Raw genomic sequence first — 23,498 nt, 5'->3', positions numbered from 1 at the left:
TGCAGAACGTGGCAGGTGGAATGAGAATTTGACAGAGTCTGAATTGCCACTGTACTATTTTTTTCATCAGCTGTGTCCCTTATATAGGTCTCAGCAGAGATTGGGATTGATTGCTGACATGTCACTCAGATTGACATTTTTCATCCTATTCAGAGTACAATTTCCTAGTGAATAAAATATGTATTGAAAAGCACCAGGCGGAGAAAAAGAAAAATACTCTTACTAATGAGAGATTTTGTATGCTTCAATTTAGTTGTCGCATCAACCGTATCCTGGAGTCCCCCAGAGGAAACGCTCTGCTGGTTGGCGTAGGTGGAAGTGGCAAGCAGAGCCTGACAAGACTTGCAGCTTTCATTAGCTCTCTGGAAGTTTTCCAGATCACTTTGAGGAAAGGTTATGGGATCCCTGACCTAAAGGTAGGTGACTTTTAAGACTCAAGTAGGGAGAAAGAAACAAAAAGCATAACTATTCCTGAAAACTTTGTCTTGCTGAATACTTGAGCAACACTGGTGTAAAAGTGAAAAGGCTCCAGTCAGAATATTAGACTGCAAAGTGGAATAATTCCTCTCAAAATATCTTGCTGAAGTGTATTTACATTAAGGTGCATACAGACCTGACATCCTCAGCCAGTCCTCCCAGCTGGTGAGACCTGGTACTGCTTCCATCCAAAGCTTTGTGCTGTCTCTGGGCCATATGAATGAACTCAGAGGTGAGAACATCCACTTCATGTTTGTTCAATGACTAGAAACTGTAAAGAACCAGAGAAGTTCTATTTCATTATTATTTATAATTAAAACAAAATGTAATAATTAGCTAATCTGTAAGATAACTGTTATGGAATGATTTGGAGGTGGAAAGGGAAGAGGAAAGAGAAGAAAAAGAGAGTTCCCAAGTCTGTTCTGGCATTTTAGCCAATGGAAGGACCGAGTGGACAGTGTGTGGTTCACTATAGAGGATATATGCCTGTGCATGTATTTATGCACAAGCTAATGAGCTTAGAAGTTGTGAATCAACATTTTAAAAATACCACTGAAATGATTTAGAAGTATGTTAGCTTCTGGTAAGATGACTCTCATTGAAAACGTTGTAAAAAACCCACAATTGTAACTTCACTCCATTCTCCTAGGGAGAAGTGGATGGCTGATAGATCTTCTGAGGTCTCTTCCCATCAGAGACAGGGTGGGAGATATCAAGGTAGTGAACACCACTGGCAAAGCCTGGAACAGAGCCGGTGTATTCCCCTCCTAATGTAGGCTTTACCCTATTAGATATCTGTTTTTCCAGGTCTACAGGTAGGAACTGCATCAATTCTGTCCTTTTCTGCATCAAAAAGTCAGAGCTCTTACTGGGCCAGTCTACTCCCCTCAGCTGGCTAGTCAGTAGCTTTAATTTTTTGAAATATCACTAACTTTCTTCATCTGGGACTTTGGGAGTTTGTCCAGTGTAGGAGCTGCAGCAATTGTCAAGTCATTTATTAATTGTCATTAATAAACTTGTTTCCTAAGCACCTCTATGCTTCTGTGTCTGCGGAGGTGGAAGATAATTTGATGTTCCCTTCACTCCGTATTCATTTTCAAAGAATTTATGAAATATGGAGTGATTATTTTTTTTCTAAGATATGTAAGAGCAAGATGGTGATGGATTGCCCTGTCTGCCATTGGCTCCTCAAGCTGTTATAATTGATCTAATCCAAATTTCCAGTGATGAAAGTAACAAATTACTTTTTTGGAAGTATATTTGTCTGCTGAATTTCTAAAAGTGTTTCTGAAGCAGTGGCCAGTGTGTTACCTTGGGATTCTCTGCATGCTTTGTATCCTGTTTGGAGGAGCAGGAAGGAAAGGATGAGCTGGATGACAGTGTTTTTCCCATCTCATGAACAACTTAGATTTCAAAAACATGGTGTTCTTCATTAGGAGGACACTGGTCCCTTTTAAAGAAAACAGCTTTTAAATGAGAGCAGGCTCTGTGTCAGAACAGCTCTAGCCCAGCTGCACTGAGTGGGAGACTGAAAGATGAGTCCCTGCTCTGACTCTGGAAAAGAAGGAAGAAATCCACTAAAAAAAACTATCTAAAAATCATCTTCCTTCCTTCCTTGAAAGAAAAAAAAGAAAAAAAAAAGTTGTTGCAGCACTTCCACAAAGAAATAATTAATTTATGTATGTGCGCTTGTGAAACCAGAGAGATCTTCAGCGTGGGGATACCAAGGACAAGCATATCCAGACCCTGCTGTCTCTCCCAAACTCTGCAGTGCTTTGGCATCCTTGTGCTTGTGACTTACCATATCCGTAACTCAGGGCAGAGCCAGTCTTTACGATGTCCCTCAACAGCCTCCACCTGCAGATAAAAGGTTCTGCCATCCATTTCCTTCTGAGCTTTGGACTAATCAGGGATTGGATTGATAAGGCAGCAATTTTACATCTTCAACCACATGCATTAACCTCTAAGCGTTTCAATCGCAGGTGCTTCCCTATGTTTAGCGGTGTTAGGCAGGACTTTCTTCTTATTTTTGTTTTATACAGACCTGGACATAATGGTAATAAGTCTTACAATGCTGATAGCAACAGTCTCCCCCATATCCCTGGGAAGGCTCAGCCATGAAGATGGAGAGGGTCCAAAGCACTGTTTTATGCTAATTAACTCCTTCGTTCTCCATTAATAGGAAGATTCTGAACAGGCACCATTCCTTCTGAAATATCTCTTATTTTAGGTGTGATACCTAGCCCACACTTTGCAAAGATAGGTGCAACCTCTTGGTCCACTTTCTTTTCAACCTTCAGGCAGACCTGGCAAACCAGTACCTGAAAGCTGGCGTGAAGAACGTGGGCACCGTGTTCCTGATGACTGATGCACAGGTGGCTGATGAGCGGTTCTTGGTGCTGGTAAATGACTTGTTAGCATCAGGTACGTGTCTCATTGCTTTTGTTTTCCCGCTCCCTTTTTTTCAGTGCAGATTTGGTTAAGCTCTAGGTTAAATCCTAGGTTAAACTCTAGGATAAAAGCAGCACTAAGGTCTCGTTAGTGAGGATGCACTTCATTGTCTGTTAGCCTTTTGCGGTTTTGGATGTCTCATTCCCAGTTTTTCCCTATTTTCGTGGTTCTGTCATACTGCCTGTGGATGTTAAGTGATGTGTCTGTCATGATACTTCAGCTGAGGACAGAGCCAAAGGAATGTATTGACAGAGGATGAGTTTGACCTATGGATGCTGCGCATCCGCACTCTAGTGGTCTGATAAAATGTGATTGCTCCTGGCTAGAATATTTACCTGGAATGTCTGCAAGTCAATATGTGATATAAAGCCACAGACTGACATGTCTGTGAGTGTTATGTGGCTTCTGATCCCATTCCAGTCCTTTCTCTCTTTATTTTTCCAGACGTTTTTAAGTTGCTGAGTTGTTGCTTGCCCAAACAATTGGAGAACAGTCTGTCTCCATGCAAATGCCTTTTCTCATGCAGAATATGGTGTGATTATGTGCGGGTGCAGCATGCGGTGCGACTACAGCGCACATGGGAGCGTGCAACTGTGTTGCCATGACCACACGAAGTAACCTAGAGAGTGCGTATTCCCCAAACTCCCTGACAAATCACTGCTAGTAACTGTGTCTCATTTGTTGCCTTATTTATAAGTCAGGAGTGGGAAGACACCAGCTGGCTCAGGTGGCCTCTGTGGATGGTGGGGGATGGAGAGCTGAGAGCACAGGGGAGCGATAGTTTGTGAATAACTCCAGAGTTGACATATGCGGCTATAAATTGGCCATATGGTTCTGAGCAGCAAGCAAGGCCTTTCTGTGACAAATTCATAAGCAGGAATAAGGATTGGGTTTGTTGTGGAGGGTGGTGAGAAGCTCCCACCTTGCACCTCCCTTGCACCGTGTAGATCCAAATGAACATGTTAGGACTTGAAGCGAAGCTCTGCAGCGTCCTGAGCAAGGGGCAGGTCCTTGTGGATCTACGCTGAGGCCAGACAGAAGGTCACTGATAGGGGACAGCTTCACCATGAGGGCAGACACCCTCAGCTGGCTTAGCGGGGGGAGGTCATCGTTAGCTGCCTGCCGTTTTGGCCAAGAAGAAACAGGCTTTTTTGACCTCTTCTACCTTTTGAAACATGGTTCTCTTACTGGAAAAAGTTGCAGCTGGGCCCTGGTGATCAGTTACCCATCTTGTTTCTGGATGTCAAGGTCATCTTATGGCCACGTGAAAAGGCACTGTGTTTTTCTGTGGTCACCACATGGGGTAATGGGAACAGATCAAAGGTCTTTGTTGGGAATCCAGGGAAACAGTGCTGAATTGCAGCCTGACTGAGGAAGTGACTGTGCAGAGACCGTGTCTTTTCATGACATGAGCTAGTGCCAGATAGCGTGTTCTAACTGATTGTTTTGGCTACTTTCTTCTAACTGCATGCTTGTTTTTTCATATTTGTTTCACTTTTTATCGTCACCTAATAAACTGGAACAAAACAGATGTTTTAACCTTTCATATAAACTGGTAGGTTTCTGATTCTCATATTTGTCTAAGTTATTAATGTTCATATTGACAATATTTTATTCAATAATGATGATTTCAGTCAAAACAAAAATCAGAAGAGAATAGATAGGAAAATAAGTAATCACTAAAAAGCTGTTTTATTGGGTGTATTTTTGGCAATCAGTTGCATAACTACGAGCTTTTAGAAGTTTTTAGAAGGATTTTAAAACCCTTAAAAACCTTTGAAAACCTTTAACTTTTAAGAAGTTTTAGTGATCTGATTGTTCTTTGAATGCTACTGGAAAGGGCAGTGTTGAACAGCTGCAGAAATTGTATATGTAACAAATTTATTTGCAAATGTAAAATGATTTCATTACTATGTAAAGCATTCTAGGGATTTGATTTTTTTTGAAATCTGATTATCACCATAAATCAGAAAAAAAATGACTTTCTGTACTTTGATTATATTTAATGCTTGTTTCCTTTGTGCTCTGAGAAAGTTTGCTTTCACGAATGTTTGGCAAATCTGTTCATTTTTTAGCAGAACAATTCTCTATACTGCCTTTCTGCTCCTGATACTCTTGGACATCCAACACAATGACTGTTCCCTAGGAAGGGGCTTCCCTGTGCTCTGATGAGGAAGGCAGACTTCACCTAACTCTAAGTCTGTAACAAAACCGAGGCAAGCAAACCAAAGTGTGCCCTCTTGTCTTAGGTGAAATCCCTGATCTCTTCCCCGATGATGAGGTTGAAAACATCATCAACAGTGTGAGGAATGAAGTCAAGGGTCAGGGCTTGGTGGACTCCCGGGAAACTTGTTGGAAGTTCTTCATAGAGCGTGTTCGACGACAACTGAAGGTGAGATGGTGGCAGGAGGAGCTAGGATCTTCAACATTGACCTTGGTCCAGGGGCACCTTGGTGGAAATCCTTTGGGCTGCATTGTAGGGAGGTCAGACTGCAGCCTGAAAGGCTTTTCTGCTTGTTTAGAATATGAACTGTGATTCTCTCAGCAAGCAGTGCTTGAACACATGAAACACTATCTGTAGTCATCATTTCTTGAGCTCTATACAGCACTATGGGAGTTACAAATTTTATCTATATTTTAGCAGCTGAACAGGACCAGGCTTTCCATTTTCAAAGATACATACTCCTGTTTAGCTGGGGTGCATCAGGACTAAATCTTGCTGCTTGGAAAAGTTAGACAGCAGATCAATCTTCATGTTGTAAAAACTGGGTAACTTGACAGTCCACAGCCGAAAGAATTAGAAGACACTACCTTAAATTATATGAAGTGCAGCACCACAGCATTAGGAACTGGCATGCTTGCAGGATTTCTCCCCTTCAGCTCAACTTCCCAGCTCTAGAAAGCTCTATAACTACATGCTAATATCCCAAAATAGTTTAAAGATTTTCCAGGCATGCCCACCACCTGGAGAAGGTACAGTACAAGAAGGAGTTAGGCTTTTCCAGGAGGTAATTGCCAATCTGCATGACTGTACAGTGCCATGGTCCTAGAGCAGGGAGACAGGGCAGGAGGTGAATGAAAAATTATCATTTGCTTAATGAAAACAGGTCCTTGTCCCTATCCAGTCTTGGGTTTGTGTTGGTAGGGCATGTCTACTGATGTGTGGTGCAGCTAGGGTGGCCTGTTCCCTGTCTGATGTAAGTAGGTACGTGTCTGGCATGGTGAACAGCCAGAGAGTTGAGTTCCCCTCACCAGGTGAGGACTAGTGCTTCTCAATATCTGGCATCATTAAAGAGCATGGGAGCATTAAATAGGACAGCTGTATGGCTGTCATTGGTGGGTTTCTGAGTAGACATATTGGGTTGAAACAGAGCTGTGAGTTGACCCTGCTCTCCTGGACATGTTCCCAGGAAACCAGGGACCCTGCCACAGTGTAGCTATAGGTATAGATGCACAAGGAGAGGGAATCCAGTCCTCCTTCTCCCTTTCCCATTGTGGAAGGGAATTTCTGACAGGCACTGATGCTGTGTTGTAGCTCTTCTAATATCTTGGTTGTCTTCTGCCCAGTGTCCCTGCCTGGAAATATTCTCCATGCCCATTGGCTATTGAGATATACTAGAAAGGCAGTGTGGATGTGGTTTATTTGAGACTGATTCCTTTCCCCTGTCTGTCCTTCTCCTTAATGGTGTGTTAGGATAGATGTCTGGGGTCAGTAGTGAAGTGTTGCTTAATTCACTCCAGCATTTGGTAGTAGCATCGTTCACTGTGCAGAAAGCTGAGCAGACTGTCATTACTGCAGTGTGTGTTTGACCTCTGGGAGCAGTACAGCAGTGGGGCTTGGCCTGATGGAACGCAAACATAAGACACTTTCTGCCTTGGTGTCTTGAGAGAAAGCAGTGTAGGTGCAGAAGAGGGCTTTTGAACATAGATAGCTTCCTGAACCTTGCCTGGCTCTCTCAGAGAGCAACGCAGAAGTGCTGGAGGCTTATGCTTGAAGATATAGAAAGGGTTCGTACATGACTAGTCACTGTATGTGAGCACGTGCTGAGCACATCTGTCAGAGGAGCAGAAGCTCTCTGAGACCACCTGCCTCTCCTGACACAGAAAGGAAGCAACGAAGAGCAGCCGGGTGCACTCAGGTTCAGCAGTCTGTCACCATTGCTGCGCTGCGGGTACATGCTGGAGGAAAGTCAAAACTCAAAACACTGTGGGGCTTTTGACTGTACATTTTATGTACACTTGTAAAACAAAAATGTTCCTTTAATTCGTAATCAACTTTAATTAGAGCTTTAATGGTTTTTAAAACTAAAACAATACGGTTCATGGGCTGTTTTGCAGGTACATAGTGGCAGTGTGTTTTGGGGGGAGGAGGAAGTGGACTCGTTAAAGGCTGGCTTACAGCTTCCAAAAAACAGATTGTGATGAAGGTGTTGACAACTTATGGACACATCTGAGTTAATGCCAGCCTGCCCCATGACACTTGCAAGGCTGTGCAAATACCCTCCAGGGCTGACAAGCAGGAGAGAGGTAATCCATGGAATGAGTTATACTACTTCCCGTGCTGGCACTAGCTCAGATATTGCTACTTCATTGCGTGGTGTAAACCTGCCTTGTGTTCTGGTCTGTGCCTGATTAGCAGAGTTCATAAATCTGGGCACAGTGCATACAGACAGAAAGATGTTATAGAAAAAGGGCTGTGATGAATGGTGGCAGGTTTTGGTCTTTCTTGATTTGGTTCTTGTACATCATATTGCTGTTAAAATTGGTAGTGGGGCAGAGAATAAGAGTATTTTACCTTGTCCTGACTTCTGCACTCTTGGCGAGGAGTTTCTTTCTGGAAGGGGGAAGAGATTGTGCTTTCCTGAGATCAACTGAGCAGGTTGGCTGGAGCAGGGGAAGAGGCTTCCAGACTGCAGGGGGTGGCAGATAGAAGAAGAAAGGGTGACTGAAGACTAAGGGAAAGAAGAAATGGTGCAGGACTTGGAGGATGCTGAAGAGATTACAGCCGGCCCCAAAGTAACAGGAAGAGACGTTTCCCAGTGACACCCATGGGGACTCTGCAGAGTTTGTTGCAACTCAGAAGTTTTTAACAGCTTTTGGATTGAAAAAAAGCCTGAAAAACAAAAGACCTGCTGGGCAAAAATGCAGCCAGCAGGGAAGGAGCATTTGCAATGCTTTTTATTTCTATTCTGCCTTGATATAAGTTTTCTCTATTTTAAAAAGTTTCTCATTCTGATAAAAATAGACCTCTGAGTTTGAACCTTTTGAGTGCTGGCTTTAGGAAAATGATCTAGGCAGCCGTGTCTCAAAACTCTGGTCCTGTCAGGAGAATTTAGATCCATTTACGGTAATTCCTTGTTGCCCCATTTGAAACTGAATGTCTGCTTCCTGCCAGGTGAAAGCTTTGTGTCATCGCTAAAGCGGCAAAGAGAGGGATTGCTTATATTAGATCCAGGCTGCAGCCTTGAAAGTTTGCCAGGGTTCTGCTTCTGACCATAGCAGTGCTTAATGTGCTTGCTTGTTTTTGTTGCAGAGGAAAAATGTGTTTACTGCTAGATTATGCATTTTCCTGGCCTAAAGTGCAAGGGCTCAAAAATCAAGGTTGCTATAATCTTACCTGCTGATGTGAGAACTTCCTTTGGAATTGGGCTCTACACCTGGAGCCCAGCCATCTGCTCCCAGCCATGCTGTCTCAGCTTCTCCATTCCTTTGCCTTCTCAGGTTGCACTGTGTTTTTCACCTGTTGGGAACAAGCTGAGAGTCCGCAGCAGGAAGTTCCCTGCCATCGTGAACTGCACAGCGATAGACTGGTTCCATGAATGGCCACGGGAGGCCCTTGAATCCGTCAGCCTGCGCTTTCTGCAGGAGACGGAGAACATCGAGGTGAGCCCACTGCTGTGGTGCACTCAGCACCATCTCACTGGTCCGTCATCTAGACATGTCCAAGCCTTGCTTGGTTTTGGATTCCTCTGCACGGTACAAATTTTGGCATGACCAAGTACAGCACTGTTAGCATCCAGGTGTGGCCTCAGCCCTCCATTCAGTACAATCAATGAATCAAAAATGATTTCATGAGAATGTTGCAATGGACTCTCTATTCACCTTTATTGCCTTCAGATGCTTATCCAGGACATCTAGATCACTGTGTTCGGAGAGGAATTGCTGGCAGCTCCATATTGTGTTAAACTGGATGAAAGCTCATGAAATATGGGCAAGTTTTTCCCAGAGTAGCATGGACCTTATCAGAAACAGGGTCATGGACACCACACTCATATATACTTGTCAATGAAATGATGGTTTTGCTACCAAAAAGGCAGCTTACAAATCAATGCAGAAAATAACCTAATGCTTACAATTATTCCGTGGAACATACACTTTTCTCTCCACATGCATATCTGAGAGTCTGTAGTTCTTAAGGGCACAAATATGTCTACTTCTCATTGATGACTACCTGCTACTAGACTAAAAGAGATTCGGTTCTGTTTATTTAGTTTTTCCGTACAGGATTTTGGAAGAATAAAGTCTAAAATGTTTCTTTTTATGAGTGTGTGCTTTCTCCATTTGTATAGAAGAAAAGCCTAAATTTATACTTAAAAGACTTTGTTTTATAGAGCTGAGTGCTAGAAAAATTGCTTGGAAGAAGATAAAATATGACAAAAAGATATAAAAAGAGGTATAAAGTACAAGAGCAGATGCAGTTATTTTAGAGATAACATCTTAGTTGATTCCTTTTTGTTTGTTACATTCTGGATTTTGCTGCAGAAGAATAAAATGTTAATGAATTCCTTTATATAAGGCCCAGGTCTATATATAGCTGTTCTGTTTAAAGTATTTTTTCAAAAATATTTGTCTTCTCGTCTTACCTTTAGGTTTCAGTGAAAGATTCAATAAGCAAATTCATGGCCTATGTCCATACGAGTGTCAATGAGATATCCCGACTGTATCTGAGCAATGAACGGCGATACAACTACACCACTCCCAAGTCATTCCTTGAGCAAATCAAACTCTATCAAAATTTGCTATTGAAAAAGGGCAAGGATTTAACAGCTAAAACGGAGCGACTAGAGAACGGCCTGCAGAAGCTCAATAGCACATCTGCACAGGTGAGAAAACTGGTTGGGTGGGTCTAAAAGCTAATGTTTTACTGTTACTGAGATAAAGACATCTCTGTGACCTGGTTCAAAAAGAAAGCTGCGTTCCTGGGTGAGCAACGGTTATGTTCTGTACTGGAAAGCAGAAGGGAAAAGATGTGTGTGTGTGAAGTCTCAGTTATTCGAGCTGTGCTAATCCCAAATAAAAGGCTGCAATAAATTGAGATATGGATCCAGTTGGGTCTGCAGATGATATTTTAATGGCTATGTTTCAGCTGCAGTGACATAATAGCTTATAAAATACAGGACAGCGGGGATTTAGGGGAAGATCAGTGATTTTTGGAGTTGCATACAGGAAATCTACAATAACTTCATCAAGAATTACATCTTTCAATTTAAATAGAGCATCCTTTAAAACAAGGCTGAAGTTCATTTCTCCTCATTTTATGCTATCCATCTTTAAGGAAAACTAATACATGTGCAATGTAGACTAGTCCACCTAAAATCCCCCTTGTAAAGAGCCTTACTGGCACACTTCTGAAATAATGAGTAGCGAGGTGGTGTTCTGGGTATTTCAAAAACCTCTACTCTCTATAGTGACTTTCAGAGCTTTACTGTCTTCTACATCTGTTGCTAAACTCCTGTTTTCTCTCCATTTCATATTTTGATAACTCTTATAAGTGTTCACTTACAAGCTTCTACTGTGGCAAATGGGCTCTCCTGACACTGCCCTAAAGATACATAGGCAGTTGATGTGAATGAAGGACTATTTGGTTCAACCTCTTCCATATATATGATCTGGATAATGCTGGTGACATAAGTAGCATCTGCCATGCTCAACAGGAAATGTGCCTTACTGGAGGGTTATACATGGACTTTATTGTGCCTCTCAGCCTTGATAGTCTATGTTTCACTTCAAACAGTTACTTTCTTCACAGTGCAGGATAGGTCTTGCAGGGCATGGAGGGGAGTGGACATGTTTCTTGTCCCTTTTGCATGTTTTAGTATCTCCCCTTTGGAAGGATATGACTGCCTATGAGAGGTTGCACAGTCAGCGGTGCAGAGCACCCATCCCTTCTAGTAGAGTCAACCAGAGCTGAAGGTACTTGCCCTCCCTGTAAAGCAGACCTTTATGTTTACCTTACCTTTGGAGGCAAACATTTTCTTTAACATAGATTAGGTCTATTCTTTATTGGGAGGCAACTAATGTGAAACTGGTCGTCTGATAGAAAAAAGAACTCTGTAGTGTTGTTCAGGCGTGGGGATCCTCCTGTATTCTTCAGGTGTGATTTCATATGGGTGTTGTGTCGGCAAGGGTTTACCTGACAAGCCATGACGCAGGCTCTGAGCAGTGGTGGAGGAGTCGGGGGTGAAATGGGAAGCCACAGCACTTGTGAGTCTTCTCTCTTGTAGGTGTTGCTGTCGCAAAATGGCTAAAAGAAGCAAAGTTCATTTCCAGTTGGAGTAAGGCTGGAGCAAGAAGCACCTGTTTATGAAGTTGATTACGATGCAGAGCACTGAGGAGAAATATGTCAAAATTGAATCTAAGATTAGCTTCGGGGGCCTAAAATTAAACACCTAAATTATCAGATGTGCGTAATAGTCAAAACTGCTGTTGATTTGAAACCAGTGTGTGGATATTTAGCACTACTGGAAATCATACCAGTTAGATAGATCTTGAATATGTATTCATATCTCTAAACTTTAGCATCCACCTGTAGAAAAGGTTGGTCATGGTGCTGAGGAAATGGCAAGACCTCTGTCCCGCTCAGGTGCATAGTCTCCTGGTTGCGCTTGTGGTTCCTGGAAGTGTTAGGCTGTTGTTTTGTGTTTTCAAAGCAAGGAAGAAGGATTTCGATATCTAAGTGTGACCTGGCTGTGCCTCAGACCTGAGGACTAGTGCTCCCATCATCAGTATTCTCCAGACTCCTGATGCTTGGGTGCCAATGACTAGTTAATTATAAGTTTTAAGTATTTCTTTAGACTGTTCAGTGTAGCCTAAGCATGGGGCGACTGTTGTGCAAGTAGATTCAGGAGAGTTTTTGACTTAGCCATTCCAGTTTCAAAATAACCTCCGACCTTCTCTCTTTCTCTCTCTTTTTCTCTCTCCCCACCCCCAATCTTTTTTTTTTTTTTTTTTTGAGGTGTGGAATTCTTGATACATTTGACCAACTTTCCTTCTAAGGAAAAGTTTTTTCATTAGCTTACGTACCTAACCATCCTTCCCTAAAGGTAGTGGCTGTCCTTCTCAGTACTCAGAAAGTTAGAAGCCGGCTTCCAGTTAGTAGAACATAATAGACTTGGGAAAATCTGTGGGATGAGTCATTTGTTTTTCAGAACGATGCTCGCTATGACGAGGTCAGCATTCTGTTCAGAGCCTGTTGCTGAGTAATTTTTGGTATGACTTTGGTTAATATTGCATCACAGGATTCTGGATTCCAGTCTTGCTTGCTCTATCAATTAATTGCTGACCTTTGTGATGTATTTTGTGTTCTTGAAACAAGACAGGGGCAATCAGATAAAATGAGTCTCCTGGGAGCCTGCCCTCCAGGTTTTCTGCTCTTTAATAATTTCTCTTTTTCTGTTCTGGTGTTAGGCAACTAGTTCTTCTTCCCAGTTGGAGTCACAGTACATTACCCTTGAATCTCTCGTTTGCTTTGCTCTTCCGTTTGTACTTCACATTACTAATTGCTCATCAGATTGTCCAGGACTCAGGAAGCTGCTCACAGATTTTTCACATTTCTTAGCGCAGCTAGAGACTGAGTGCTGAACTTCTTGTGCCCAGTAATTGTATTCCGTATGCTAAGGCATACGCTGGGTCTGTCTGCTAACACCTTGATCTGATTATTATCCTGATGTTGCATATGAGAAGGAGGGTAATAACATTCTCTCTTCTCTTTAGGATGACAGTCTGCTGTGATTTTCCACAACACCTCAGTTGCTCTTTGTACTGTTATTCTCTTGTAGTTTTTGCTTTCTTCTGTTTGCCAGCTACTTGTTACCTAAAAGGCGTCTTTTGCTTTCACCTGTGTTGGCAGACACTGAAAAAGTCAGTGGTGTTTGTCTCGCTTTCCCTGGAGGTGGTAATGACTTTTCTGTGGCATATCTGGATTATTATTTATAAAGCACTTGTCTCTTGGCTGCTCCACAGCATGGCAGAATCCAATATGTTGACTAGAGCTGAGCAAGCTGGGTCACTGCAGTACCATGAACTCCACTGTTAGCTGTAAGGCCTCACCCATTTGAAGAGGTTTGAATCCCGTGTCCTTGTTCAGGACATCAAATCTCTTCCTGCATCTCCACATCTCTTTTTATCTTTGTAGCATTTCCCATGGTCCTGGAGGCCCAGTTGTCCATGCTTGTGTGCACGTCAGGTGTCCCTGCTGCACACCCGCCTACCCCATGCCTTTCAGTGACTTCCTGAGCTTGGGGCCACTCTCCGATCTTGTAGACTGATGGGTTTCTTGTCTTCAGGCTTCCCATTGCATTGGCTGTTCTTGGTTTCCTTTACAACGAGACAGGGTGAATAGGTGTTCCCAGCCTCCATCTCCAGAATGGCTCATGTTTTATATGTTGTCACCGCTTCGTGTCCATCAGTCTTCGTCCTCTCAATCTGAGCACGAGCCACAGTGTTCCAAGGAACAGGCACCATACAGCATGACAATATTTGCCATGCTGTTCTCCTTTCGCATCGTGGTGTTTTGCATGTGATATTGTTGCATCACAGTGTTGCCTGTGATGTTTTTCCTAGCCCCAAGCAAGAGCTCTGTCGAGCTGAACCCAGGTCTGTTCAGGTTCAGGTGCACTGAGAATGACCAGGGCAGAGCAACCTGGAAGTTATGCTCAAAGGATGATGGATGCCACTGCCCCTAATCTGAGCTCTTTACAACACTTGGTTTTCCTGAGGGAGACAGGAGTTATGGGGGTGTCAGTGCAAGGAGGGAGACTGTGCGTGACTGGTGGAGAAGTTTGGGGCCATTAGAAGGTAGAAGACAGGAGCTGTGTTGTGAAAGCTTTCTGCACACCTCTAAATAATAAACGTTAGTGATGGACAGGCTTAATCACCTCTGGGGTTTGAACTGAGCTTAACAGCTGGAAATTTGGCAAGCATCTGGGTTTTCCCAAAAAAAAAAAAAAAAAGTGTGACATTCATGGACAAAGGAGGACTTTTCATGCCCTTGTTCCTAACTGTGCTCTGCTTGGGACAGCTCCAGCAGACCTTTGATGGGGAAGGAATCAGAGCTGTGTCCTACTTGCTTTCTTTAAGACAGCAGCATCTTTAAGGTTTCTGCTGTGCCTGTGCCTTGCTGAAGGTGGTGGAATGAGGCCTTCCTGTTCACTGGTGTGTCAAGAGGAATTTTTGTCTGCATATTAGCATGTGTGGGAAGGGACGATAAATAGATGAACGTGACAGGCTGCCTTTGCTGTGGATGTGAGTATAGCATTAAGAGAAACTTGATTACTGTGCCGAGGGGATGAAACCGGAGGAATAAAGTTCATAAGTTTGCCTTTCCCCCACGCAGGACATCACTAAAGAGAGAAAATTCAGTTATTTAGCTAAGCTCCTACTTCCATTTTTCCACTGTACAAGTGCTGTTAAACAGTCACTGCTCGGCTGCATTTGAGCTTTAGCCTCACTTGAAAACACGATTGTTTCCTAACATGTTCTGAAATCCTGCAGTAGGTAAGGAAGGCTGCAGTTTAACATATGTTCCCTGAACGTGGTAAAACCTTTTGGCAGAGGGTTCAGCAGAGCCCCAAAATAGACATCGCAGCTCCAACTTGCATCATATCCACTGGGAATTTAACATGTAGCCATAACCCGAGTGGACAGGTGCTTTCACAGCAGCACCGGCTGGCTTTCTGTGCTTCGAGACATTTGGATTCCTTTCAAACAGAGCCCTAAATCCTGACAATGTTAGAGCGAGGCATTTACCTTTCAATTACTTCAATATGTGCTTAGCTTAAAGCAGGTTTTGTCAGGATATTTTCTATTATTACGAGCTGTGCTGAGTTTACATCTGCTCCTTTTGTATAGCCATCGAATGGACTGCAGAGAGCTAGTGGGCTTTAATCCCTTGTTGGTCTTGTCGTAGTTGTGTAAGTCCCTTAAAGCTCCCATTCACATATGCATCCAGCACACGATTACCGATTTGGGGCAGAAGGTCCCGAGCCGTATCTGCAATCAGCAAAACATCCCACTTCAATTTCCTGCGCTCTCAGAAGCCTTAGGTCTGAACAAAAAGTTGTTGCTCAGTTTGCTGCCTGAAGTGATTACGCACTCCTGCGAGCTCCGGGTCCTTTTGATTTACACTCGCATCTTTGTCCTGGTGAAAACAGCATTGTACTGCCGAGCGGCAGGAGATGAAAATGGATTAAGCGTGCAGCGTAGGAATACAAAGAGAATTCTAAGAAACCGCTCTCCGCTTGAAGCTAATACGGAATGTCAGTAGCTTTGGTTTATATGATTGCAAATTGTGCTCTCTCTTCTGGTGTAAAAATGGAATTATCAACAAAAGCAAAGGTCGGACTTATATTGTACTACGTATTTTTACATAGGTAAAAATGTACCCCGGGAACTATAAACAATCCTTTACGAGGTCAACTGCAGGACAGTGGAAGACAAAATGTTCTCCGTGATCGGTGCAGAGGCTGTGTACATTTATTGAAACGGGTGCTTTTAGAAGGAGAGTTTCTGTGTTCCAGTGACAGCGCGTGTGGACATCCCCACTGTGCACGCACTTCGTCCTGTCACCAGAGAGCGCTTGTACCTTGCAGGTACCAGGAGCCGCTCAGTGAAGCAGTTCTTAAGGATCTGTGTGTTTGTTACCATTGAGATGCCCTGTGGCTGCTGGCTGGATGGAAGAGCTTCCCTTCACCAAACTCTTTTGACCTTACAGTTTTCCTCCTCTTTGTCTCCAGCCTCTGAGTCCTGTTCAGCTAGATGGGCCGTTTGCGCTTTAAAGCCCCAGTTCATTCTTTGCCTATGAATCCCCTTGGCTGGCTTTTCTCTGCACTTCCTTTAGGTCTTGTACCTCTGATGAGGGCTGAACCTATCAGCAGATCCCAATTTTAATGTCTCTGGTATGAAAAATTCACTTCCCGTCAGGAGTTTGTAAGACCTCATGGTTGTGAGGGACCTGATGTGGGTCCTTCCTCTGCTTTCCATACCCTGAGCATGGGCAGGTGAGGAAGGAGCGCACTGTCGGCACTTTTGCAGGACTATGGGTCCTCTAGGTGTGAGTGGCAGGATGCACCTGGGGTAAGCCCACATCTTGGAGAGCTCTGGCTCCTGGTGCATAGCCCCTTTTCAGAGCCAGTGTACGGGAAAATACTGTGTACTCTGTTCTGTGGATGTCAAGGCTGAAAAGAGAAAGCATAACTGAATTGTAGCATGTGTCATCTCTACTGCAAAATATGTGTGCACAGTGCCTACATGCTCTGTTTACGGGTGATGCAATACAACCTCAGATCTTGTGCTCAGAGATGGCTGAAACGTGTATATTTGTCTTTATAATGAGAGCAGCTTGCTGCAAACATCTGTAAAGCCGGCTTCTCCAGTTCCTCCTTAAAGCTCTTCTGTGTTGAAGCACACAGGCCTGTTCACGGGGCCAGGCAGGAGCAGGGGCCATCTCTTGTCACAGGCACTAGCCCTGGCGTGTCCCTGCCGGGGGTCGTGCCCACCTGCCACTTCTCCCCATCGTATGTTATTGGGGCGGGATGCTTTTCTTCTTTGCGTGAGTGCAGGACCGAATGCAGTGGGGCTCTGGCCCATGGCTAGGCTCATGTGTGGTACTAATCTCATCCCAGAAAGATCTGAAATGAAGATTTCCACCTGCTTCCCAGTGGATCCTGCTCAAAGCAATGTTCGCTTTGCCTTGGTATCTTTTTCCAGTTTCCTAGCAGAAGGAGTGAGTAGGGAGTGGGACAGCCTCCTTAGCAGGATGACCCAGTGCTGGTTTCTTCGTTCCTGGGCTTCTCACTGCTAGCAGTTTGCTCTGGTGTGTGCATCCATGTGCATTGGCTCTCTGATCCTGGGAGCACAGGATAGGAGCTGCAGCATCCTGCTGTACTGCTTTCCTGGGCTTCCTGGACATTGCTTCCTTTATGCACAGGCTCTCCCTGCTGTTAGTAGCTGCTCAGCCCCACTCCTGAGCCCATGCTGCTGGGCAGGGGAGGGAGCAGGGTTGCTGAGCGCCTGTGCTCCCACACGTATTCTTTCCCTATAGGTAGACGACCTGAAGGCCAAGCTGGCAGCCCAAGAAGTGGAGTTGAAGCAGAAGAACGACGATGCCGACAAGCTGATCCAGGTGGTGGGAGTGGAGACAGAAAAAGTGAGCAGGGAGAAGGCAGTCGCTGACGAGGAGGAGCAGAAAGTGGCGCTGATCACTCAGGAGGTCCAGCAGAAACAAAAGGACTGCGAGGAGGACCTGGCCAAAGCTGAGCCTGCTCTTGCAGCAGCTCAGGCGGCTCTGAACACCCTCAATAAGGTAGGGCAAAAGCTCCCATGGAAATCCAGCATCTCCCCTCTGCGGTGGTAGGGGAAGTGCCATCCCAGGGCCCAAATTTTAGGGCATTGTATTGCACCTGCTCCAGCTTCTTCCTGGGTTATGCATGCTTGGTCGCTGGTTTAACTTGGAGCAGTCACAAGGCTGCTCCAAATTACTTTTACTAATGGCCTGTGGAGAGCAAGGAGGAACTGCTACTGTGTGCTTTGTCTTCGCCTCTTCTCCACTTTTGGCTGGCTCCACTGTTTCTCTCTTTGTCCCACGAGAAAGGGGAGATTATCGTTCTATCACCCTTTCTTCAGGACCCTGGCAAGAGCATCTCTGAGGGACCACCACTTCTGTCCCTCTTTCTTCTTGGCAGAGCCAGCATATTTGAGTATTCTGGGTATTTCACACTTGTTCCCAAGTCACCTGGGAGCCTCTGCATTGGGATGGAGCTGCACATCAGTGCCTGGGAGGTGCATAGGTGAGACAGCGACCCTCTGGTTGGCATGGAGGACTGTACAATGATGAAAATATGTGTTGTGGTGTGAGCTAAATGCTGAAGCTGTGGCTGTGCCAGGCTAGTGTGGTGGGCATGCAGGGCACTTGTGACATACGGCTGCTGTGAGGCTGGTGCATCCTTGATTACTTGGGGCTTTCTCCTTGCCAAACAAGCAGGGCCAAAGCCTGATAGCCAGGCTCTTACTGCCTTTTCACTATGATAACCCTCATGTACGTAACACACCTTTGTGCTGGCTGCTGGCAGGAGATCAGGCCTGATCTTCTTGCAGAGCCTGTAACATTTCATTTAAGTGAGAGATAGTATCAGCACTACCTGTTTGCTTTGGTTAGTTCTATGCAAGTGCACAATCAGTGGAGCAGGAGCTGAGAAACACCCGAAATACCAATGAGGTAGATATTACACCAAGCTACTCAATGTTTTGGGTTTTTTTGTTGTTTTTTTTCCCCTCCAGCATGTCTAGAACATAGTAGCTCAGCTGAGATTCAGAACTTTGCTTAGACAAGTTCCACATGAATCTCCCAGACCAGTGTTCACAGGTGTGGTATGTGCAGCCAGCTGTTACTGCAGCTGGCAGTGAGCTTGAGCATCCTCTTTGGTCACTCACCTGCAACTTTGAAAAGGGACCTGTCATGGGAAGGCCCACATGCCTTCCCTTCTGGGTCTATCCTCCCCAGACAGTGTGAGCTAGAACAACCCTAGAGATGTGCCCACTATCAAACAATTGGATTTGCATGGTTGAAATCTGACCTGGCTTTCTCCTGCCCTGGTTTAACGTGGAATATCAACATGTGGGCACTGCTGGTGTGTGCTGCTTCACAAAGCTCTGCTCCTGGCTGCCTCCCAGCTGTGCATGCTGGCCCAAAGCAAGGCAGTGTCTTTTGTGCGTTGTACAGCAAATGTGCTTGGCTGGGGCGGGTGGGGAGGTGGAGGTGGGAGAAGAAGCAGCAGAGAACCGGAGGTGCAGTGGGAGAGTAGGCCACTTCCGAGGCTCCCCTAGGCATCTTCTACTCACAAAGTCCCTGCTATTGCAGGGACGAAACAGTTGTGGCTCAGTGGGGTGGACTGACCGTCTCCGGCAGACCCTGTGTGAGGCAGGATTTCTCCTGCCTTCTCTTTATCTAAGACTTTCTTCAGGCCTTGTTGAGTAAGTGTGATGTTAAATGTCTCATGCATGCATCTTGGCTCCACAGATCCTCTCACAGGGTGGCGTTTTGTCTGATACAAAAAAAAAAAAAACAAAAAAACCCCCAACATACTGAGGAGTTCTCAGGCATGGGAAGGACCTGTTGTTTACCAGTAATTTTGGGCTGGCTAGCAGCACTGCCGTGGGTGGTAGGTAGTCTGGTACTGAGTGCCGGATGACCTCTAGGAAGAAATATATTTAGCTGCAGACAAAGGCCGTAACAAAGGAAGATGCTATTGGGGAAATCTATAGCCAGGCAACAGTTTCCTGCAGTAAGAGCAGTCCCTAAATAATTGGTTTAGGGAAGGTTTCTGGAACACTGGAAGGTTTTTCATTCCGGGGTGCTCCAGGAGTCCCCATTCAGAGCCCAATACTTTGAGATGCCGAATGCTCCAGAGAGGCATGAGTTACCTGCAATTCGTCTTAGGTCTGCAGGGCACTTAGCATTCTGGAGCAGCAAACTCCTGCACACAGGGAAGAGCAGTGTCTCTGAACCAGGTGCAGTTAGAAAAAACAGTTATTTCCATGATCACAGCAAGGCACAGCCCAAGCATATCCCCTTTTTGGAGAGAGTAAAGCAATTCTGAATCATCAGGAATGGATTTTCCACATGATTAGCTTTCAGGAAAGATATGACTTTGCTGTCAAGATGTGTTGTTTTGGTTCTTGTGCCTGGAAGTGAAAGACTGTACAAGGGGAAAATGTTTATCTCTTCACCAGTTTTGGTTTCATGCTGAAGCTGTAGAATATCTCATTAGGCAAAGATTAAGGAGATGGTAGGATTTTCTCTAGAGACCTGTAAAGCAGCATTACTGAGCACTAGAAAGCGTGGCCTCCTTTACCTGCTGGTCTGAAACGCATCAGAGAGCTTGACCTGCCTGCTGACATGAATAATCAGCAATATTTATGTGGATATATATAGTTTCTCCCCAATTATCTAAGGCTGCTTATTCGGACAACACTACTACGTGCAATGTTAATAGGGAAAGCAGTGAGAAAAGCTATCGAGTAGAATGCAGTAATAAATATATACTGTCAGATAGCAAGGAGCTTGGAGTAATTATGTGGATACATCTGCATTTTTGTGCAGGCGCTGCTTGCTAGTTTAAGAGAAAAGCAACCAAGTCCATTCAGAGTTGCCTTGCATGTAGACTGTGTGGAAAGGGAAGCAACAGGGGATGCTTTTCCATGAATCCCAGGTAAAAGATGAGTGATGCTGGTCAGTGGGCAACTTGCTCCCCTTCCTGGGAGGAGTTCTTCAAAAAGCCTGACTCACTTAGAACGGCGGAGCTGCTCTAAAACCCTGCGCCTCTGCCACTGTTCCGCGGGAGCTGGGCTCAGGCAGGCAGCGCCTGGGCTGCCCGTGGTGTTTCATGGAGGCGATCAGAGGTCCTGCGCAGGAAAACGGACCAGTGAGATTGTGAGTAACATCGCTTTCCATTCCCAGGATTGATGGCACATTAACCCAAGGGATCTCCCTTTCCTAGCAGGCCGGAGATCGTGCATGAAGCTTGCAGCTGCAGGAGCAGCGGAGAGGAGGAGAGTGGAGAGTGAAGGAGCGGAGGAGCATTAGGCAGCCGTAGGGTCGGGCCCATTGATTCCAGAGGCATGGAGCCATCAGGAAAAGCAAGGCAAAGACGACAGTTAGAGACTTGTTAACTTCTGCAGTAGGTATCTGCGACAGCATCGCAGCCTATTTGAATTCTTCTCAAGTAACTCGTGCCTTTGCCTCGCTCCCCAGGGCTACGTGATGGGCAGCTCCCGCGGCGGGAGCGCTTGCTGCTGCTGTCGGCACTAACGCGGTTACATGTGTTCACAGACCCTCACGCTTCCCTCCATCTGGGGAATATTGCCAGGAGTTTACAGTCAGATGAGTTCCCCTCCCCTCCTCCCTTGCCGCTGAATGCAGAATGGTCTTGTTTTGTAACAAATGCCTTAGCCGCATGAAACCAAAGTTGCTGTTAATCATTATTATTATTATAATCAGAGCAGTGCTATTTATGAGACACCTTCCAAATGATGGTAGTTATGTGTAACAAGCGTATGTTATTTTTTGGTGCACCAATTATTCCAGTCCAATTGAAAATAGTCCTTAAAGGTCTTCTGTGCGCTATCAGATTAAGACCGTCGCAGTCTGTGTATTACCATCTCATCACATGCAACTTAACTCTGACTCAATTTCTGTTTCTTTTTTGTGGTGGGAGGATTATCTTTCTGGTGCTTTAAATAATCCCCTTTGTTGCCATTAAACCAATTTGTAACCATGCTGCTCTCTGGAGGGGGCCGTCCAGCTCAGCTAGTCTTTGGCTTACAAAGGTATAACAGGATTTAGCTCTGTGTGTGTTTCTCAGATTTTAAATATCCCTTTTTGGTTTTCCTCTTTGTGCCAAGAAGCAATCACATGATTGTTTAGCATCACTTTGACTGAACTGTGCGAAGCTGGTGCGGCCGCTCGTTTGTCCCTACTTAAGCATTGCCACCCTTTGCAGGGTTTGGTGGTAGTGTGAGTGCCCAGTGCAAACCGAGAGGCAATTTAAAGTGTTAAAAAGTTTCCACTGAAGGCTCTGGGACTAGAAAATAACAGTTTTGTTCATACTAATTATTATATGGACCATGCTGAGTTACATGGGGGTTATTATAGGCCCCGGTACGCAGCACCTGCAAAATCAAAAATGCAAACCCAGATGTGATAGTGAGTTTGAAATGTGTATTGTAGCTGTGCTGAATAGGTACAGAATGAGCAGGCTTCCTGATGTAACCAGGATCTTCCTCAGTACCTTGGGAAAACAGGTTTTGGAAGCAGAAATACCCTCTCATCTCTTAGGCTGTGGTTTGTTCACTCACCCAGTGAGGATGCCTGGGTCCACCATGTGAATCCCAGCAAATCTGACATTTCGGCATCTCCGTCTCCTTTTTTTGGAGAGATTGTGGGATACTAATTTTGGGACCACCTTCCTCTGCCATCGAATCTCTGCTTGGCACAAACCATTTTTCAAAGTAGGTGGCAAGCGCTGTCCTGCGGAGGCTGGTGGGCAGTTTGTCTCTGCGTTGGAAAGGGGAACGGTGCTTGGCCAGTACCGCTCAGTCTCTGCACGGCCTGGAAAACCACTGGTTACTCTGCAGGGATGATCCATGGAGGAAGTCTTTGGGGAATGTTGCTGCTGTTGATATTGTCACTTTCTAAATGGGAGCAAGAGGATTTGGTTGCCCACTGTAGAAAAGGCCCTACAGTGTGTAATTCTGTAAGGCTACAGTGCCCTGTCTCCCTCACCTCCCACCTCCAAGTTCAATATTCCCCTGAGATGGTTCAGAGGCATTTGAGGACACAACAGCAGAAGGTGTTTCTGAGGCAGGTATCGCTCTGTGTCGTTGTCCTCTGCCTGGTTTCTATCCTGGAGACACTCCAGTGCTTGGAAGAAGAATTCAGAGCGATTTGTTGAAATCAGCCGATCAGTAACATAAGTGAAAGGGCAGGAAGGGCAGAGTGTATTTTACCAGTTACCCAAGATTATCAGAGCAGCCCTCTGGACCACACACTCGACTTGTCCTCTTCCCCTGGCGCCAGTGACTCTCAAAGTTAAGGAAAGTTACCTGCCACCTCTTGCTGCCCAGAAGGTCTTTCTTGGCCTTGATGGTGTGGTCTTCCCTTCCGTTCAGGTTAGCCACAGTGGTGGCACCATTCCTGTCCTGCAATGGAAGGGTTCGCCTTCTAGTAAAAGAGCAACAGTGGCAGCTCAGTATCTCATTACCCCTGGGATAAAGGTTGTCAAATACAGTCTGATTTCAGAGCCTGGCTTGCCAAAGCCCTCCCAGCCGCCTAAAACACCAGGCAGTGCTGTCTGGACCCCAGTCACGTTCAGGTCTGGGGAAAGACCCATATTATATGGAGAGCTCCTGGCTGAGCTGAGCAGAGGACTCAGGATGGAGGATGACATGTCAGAAGCGCTTGTCCGTGCTCACGGTCTGCTCCATTTCATTGAACGTGTTAATTATAGACATTTTACACTGGAAATGCACACAGCTCCCCAGGGCCTGCCTCTATCAGCTCGTTTATTAGCAAAAGTTAAAAGCAAGGCCTTAGACAAAGAAGGCACATCTGGTAACAGATTCATAGCAGTTTGTCTGAGAAATGGGTGCTCAGAGGTTCTGAACTATTCCACCTATCAGAATATCAGAGAATATAGATTAAAAACTATTCAAAACTGATCAAAAACAGGGACTGATAAAAGTTCATAGATTTTTCTTAAGCTGATTTTGATGCAGTTCTTACCTTTGTTTTGACT

General features: G+C 45.0%; 1 protein-coding gene across 1 annotated transcript in view; it reads left to right on the top strand.

Moving 5' to 3' along the window:
- Positions 1 to 23,498, top strand: part of DNAH9 (dynein axonemal heavy chain 9) — a 207,981-nt gene that overhangs the window by 81,754 nt on the left and 102,729 nt on the right. The window contains exons 41-46 of the mRNA XM_067308503.1: positions 254 to 416; positions 2,778 to 2,901; positions 5,178 to 5,320; positions 8,650 to 8,811; positions 9,798 to 10,031; positions 17,249 to 17,509. Coding sequence (XP_067164604.1) covers positions 254 to 416; positions 2,778 to 2,901; positions 5,178 to 5,320; positions 8,650 to 8,811; positions 9,798 to 10,031; positions 17,249 to 17,509 — 1,087 coding nt within the window. The remainder of the gene's footprint in view (positions 1 to 253; positions 417 to 2,777; positions 2,902 to 5,177; positions 5,321 to 8,649; positions 8,812 to 9,797; positions 10,032 to 17,248; positions 17,510 to 23,498) is intronic.

Source organism: Apteryx mantelli, chromosome 19 (assembly GCF_036417845.1).
Source record: "Apteryx mantelli isolate bAptMan1 chromosome 19, bAptMan1.hap1, whole genome shotgun sequence".
NCBI classification, from domain to species: domain Eukaryota; kingdom Metazoa; phylum Chordata; class Aves; order Apterygiformes; family Apterygidae; genus Apteryx; species Apteryx mantelli.
This window is presented reverse-complemented; position numbering and strand designations above follow the sequence as displayed.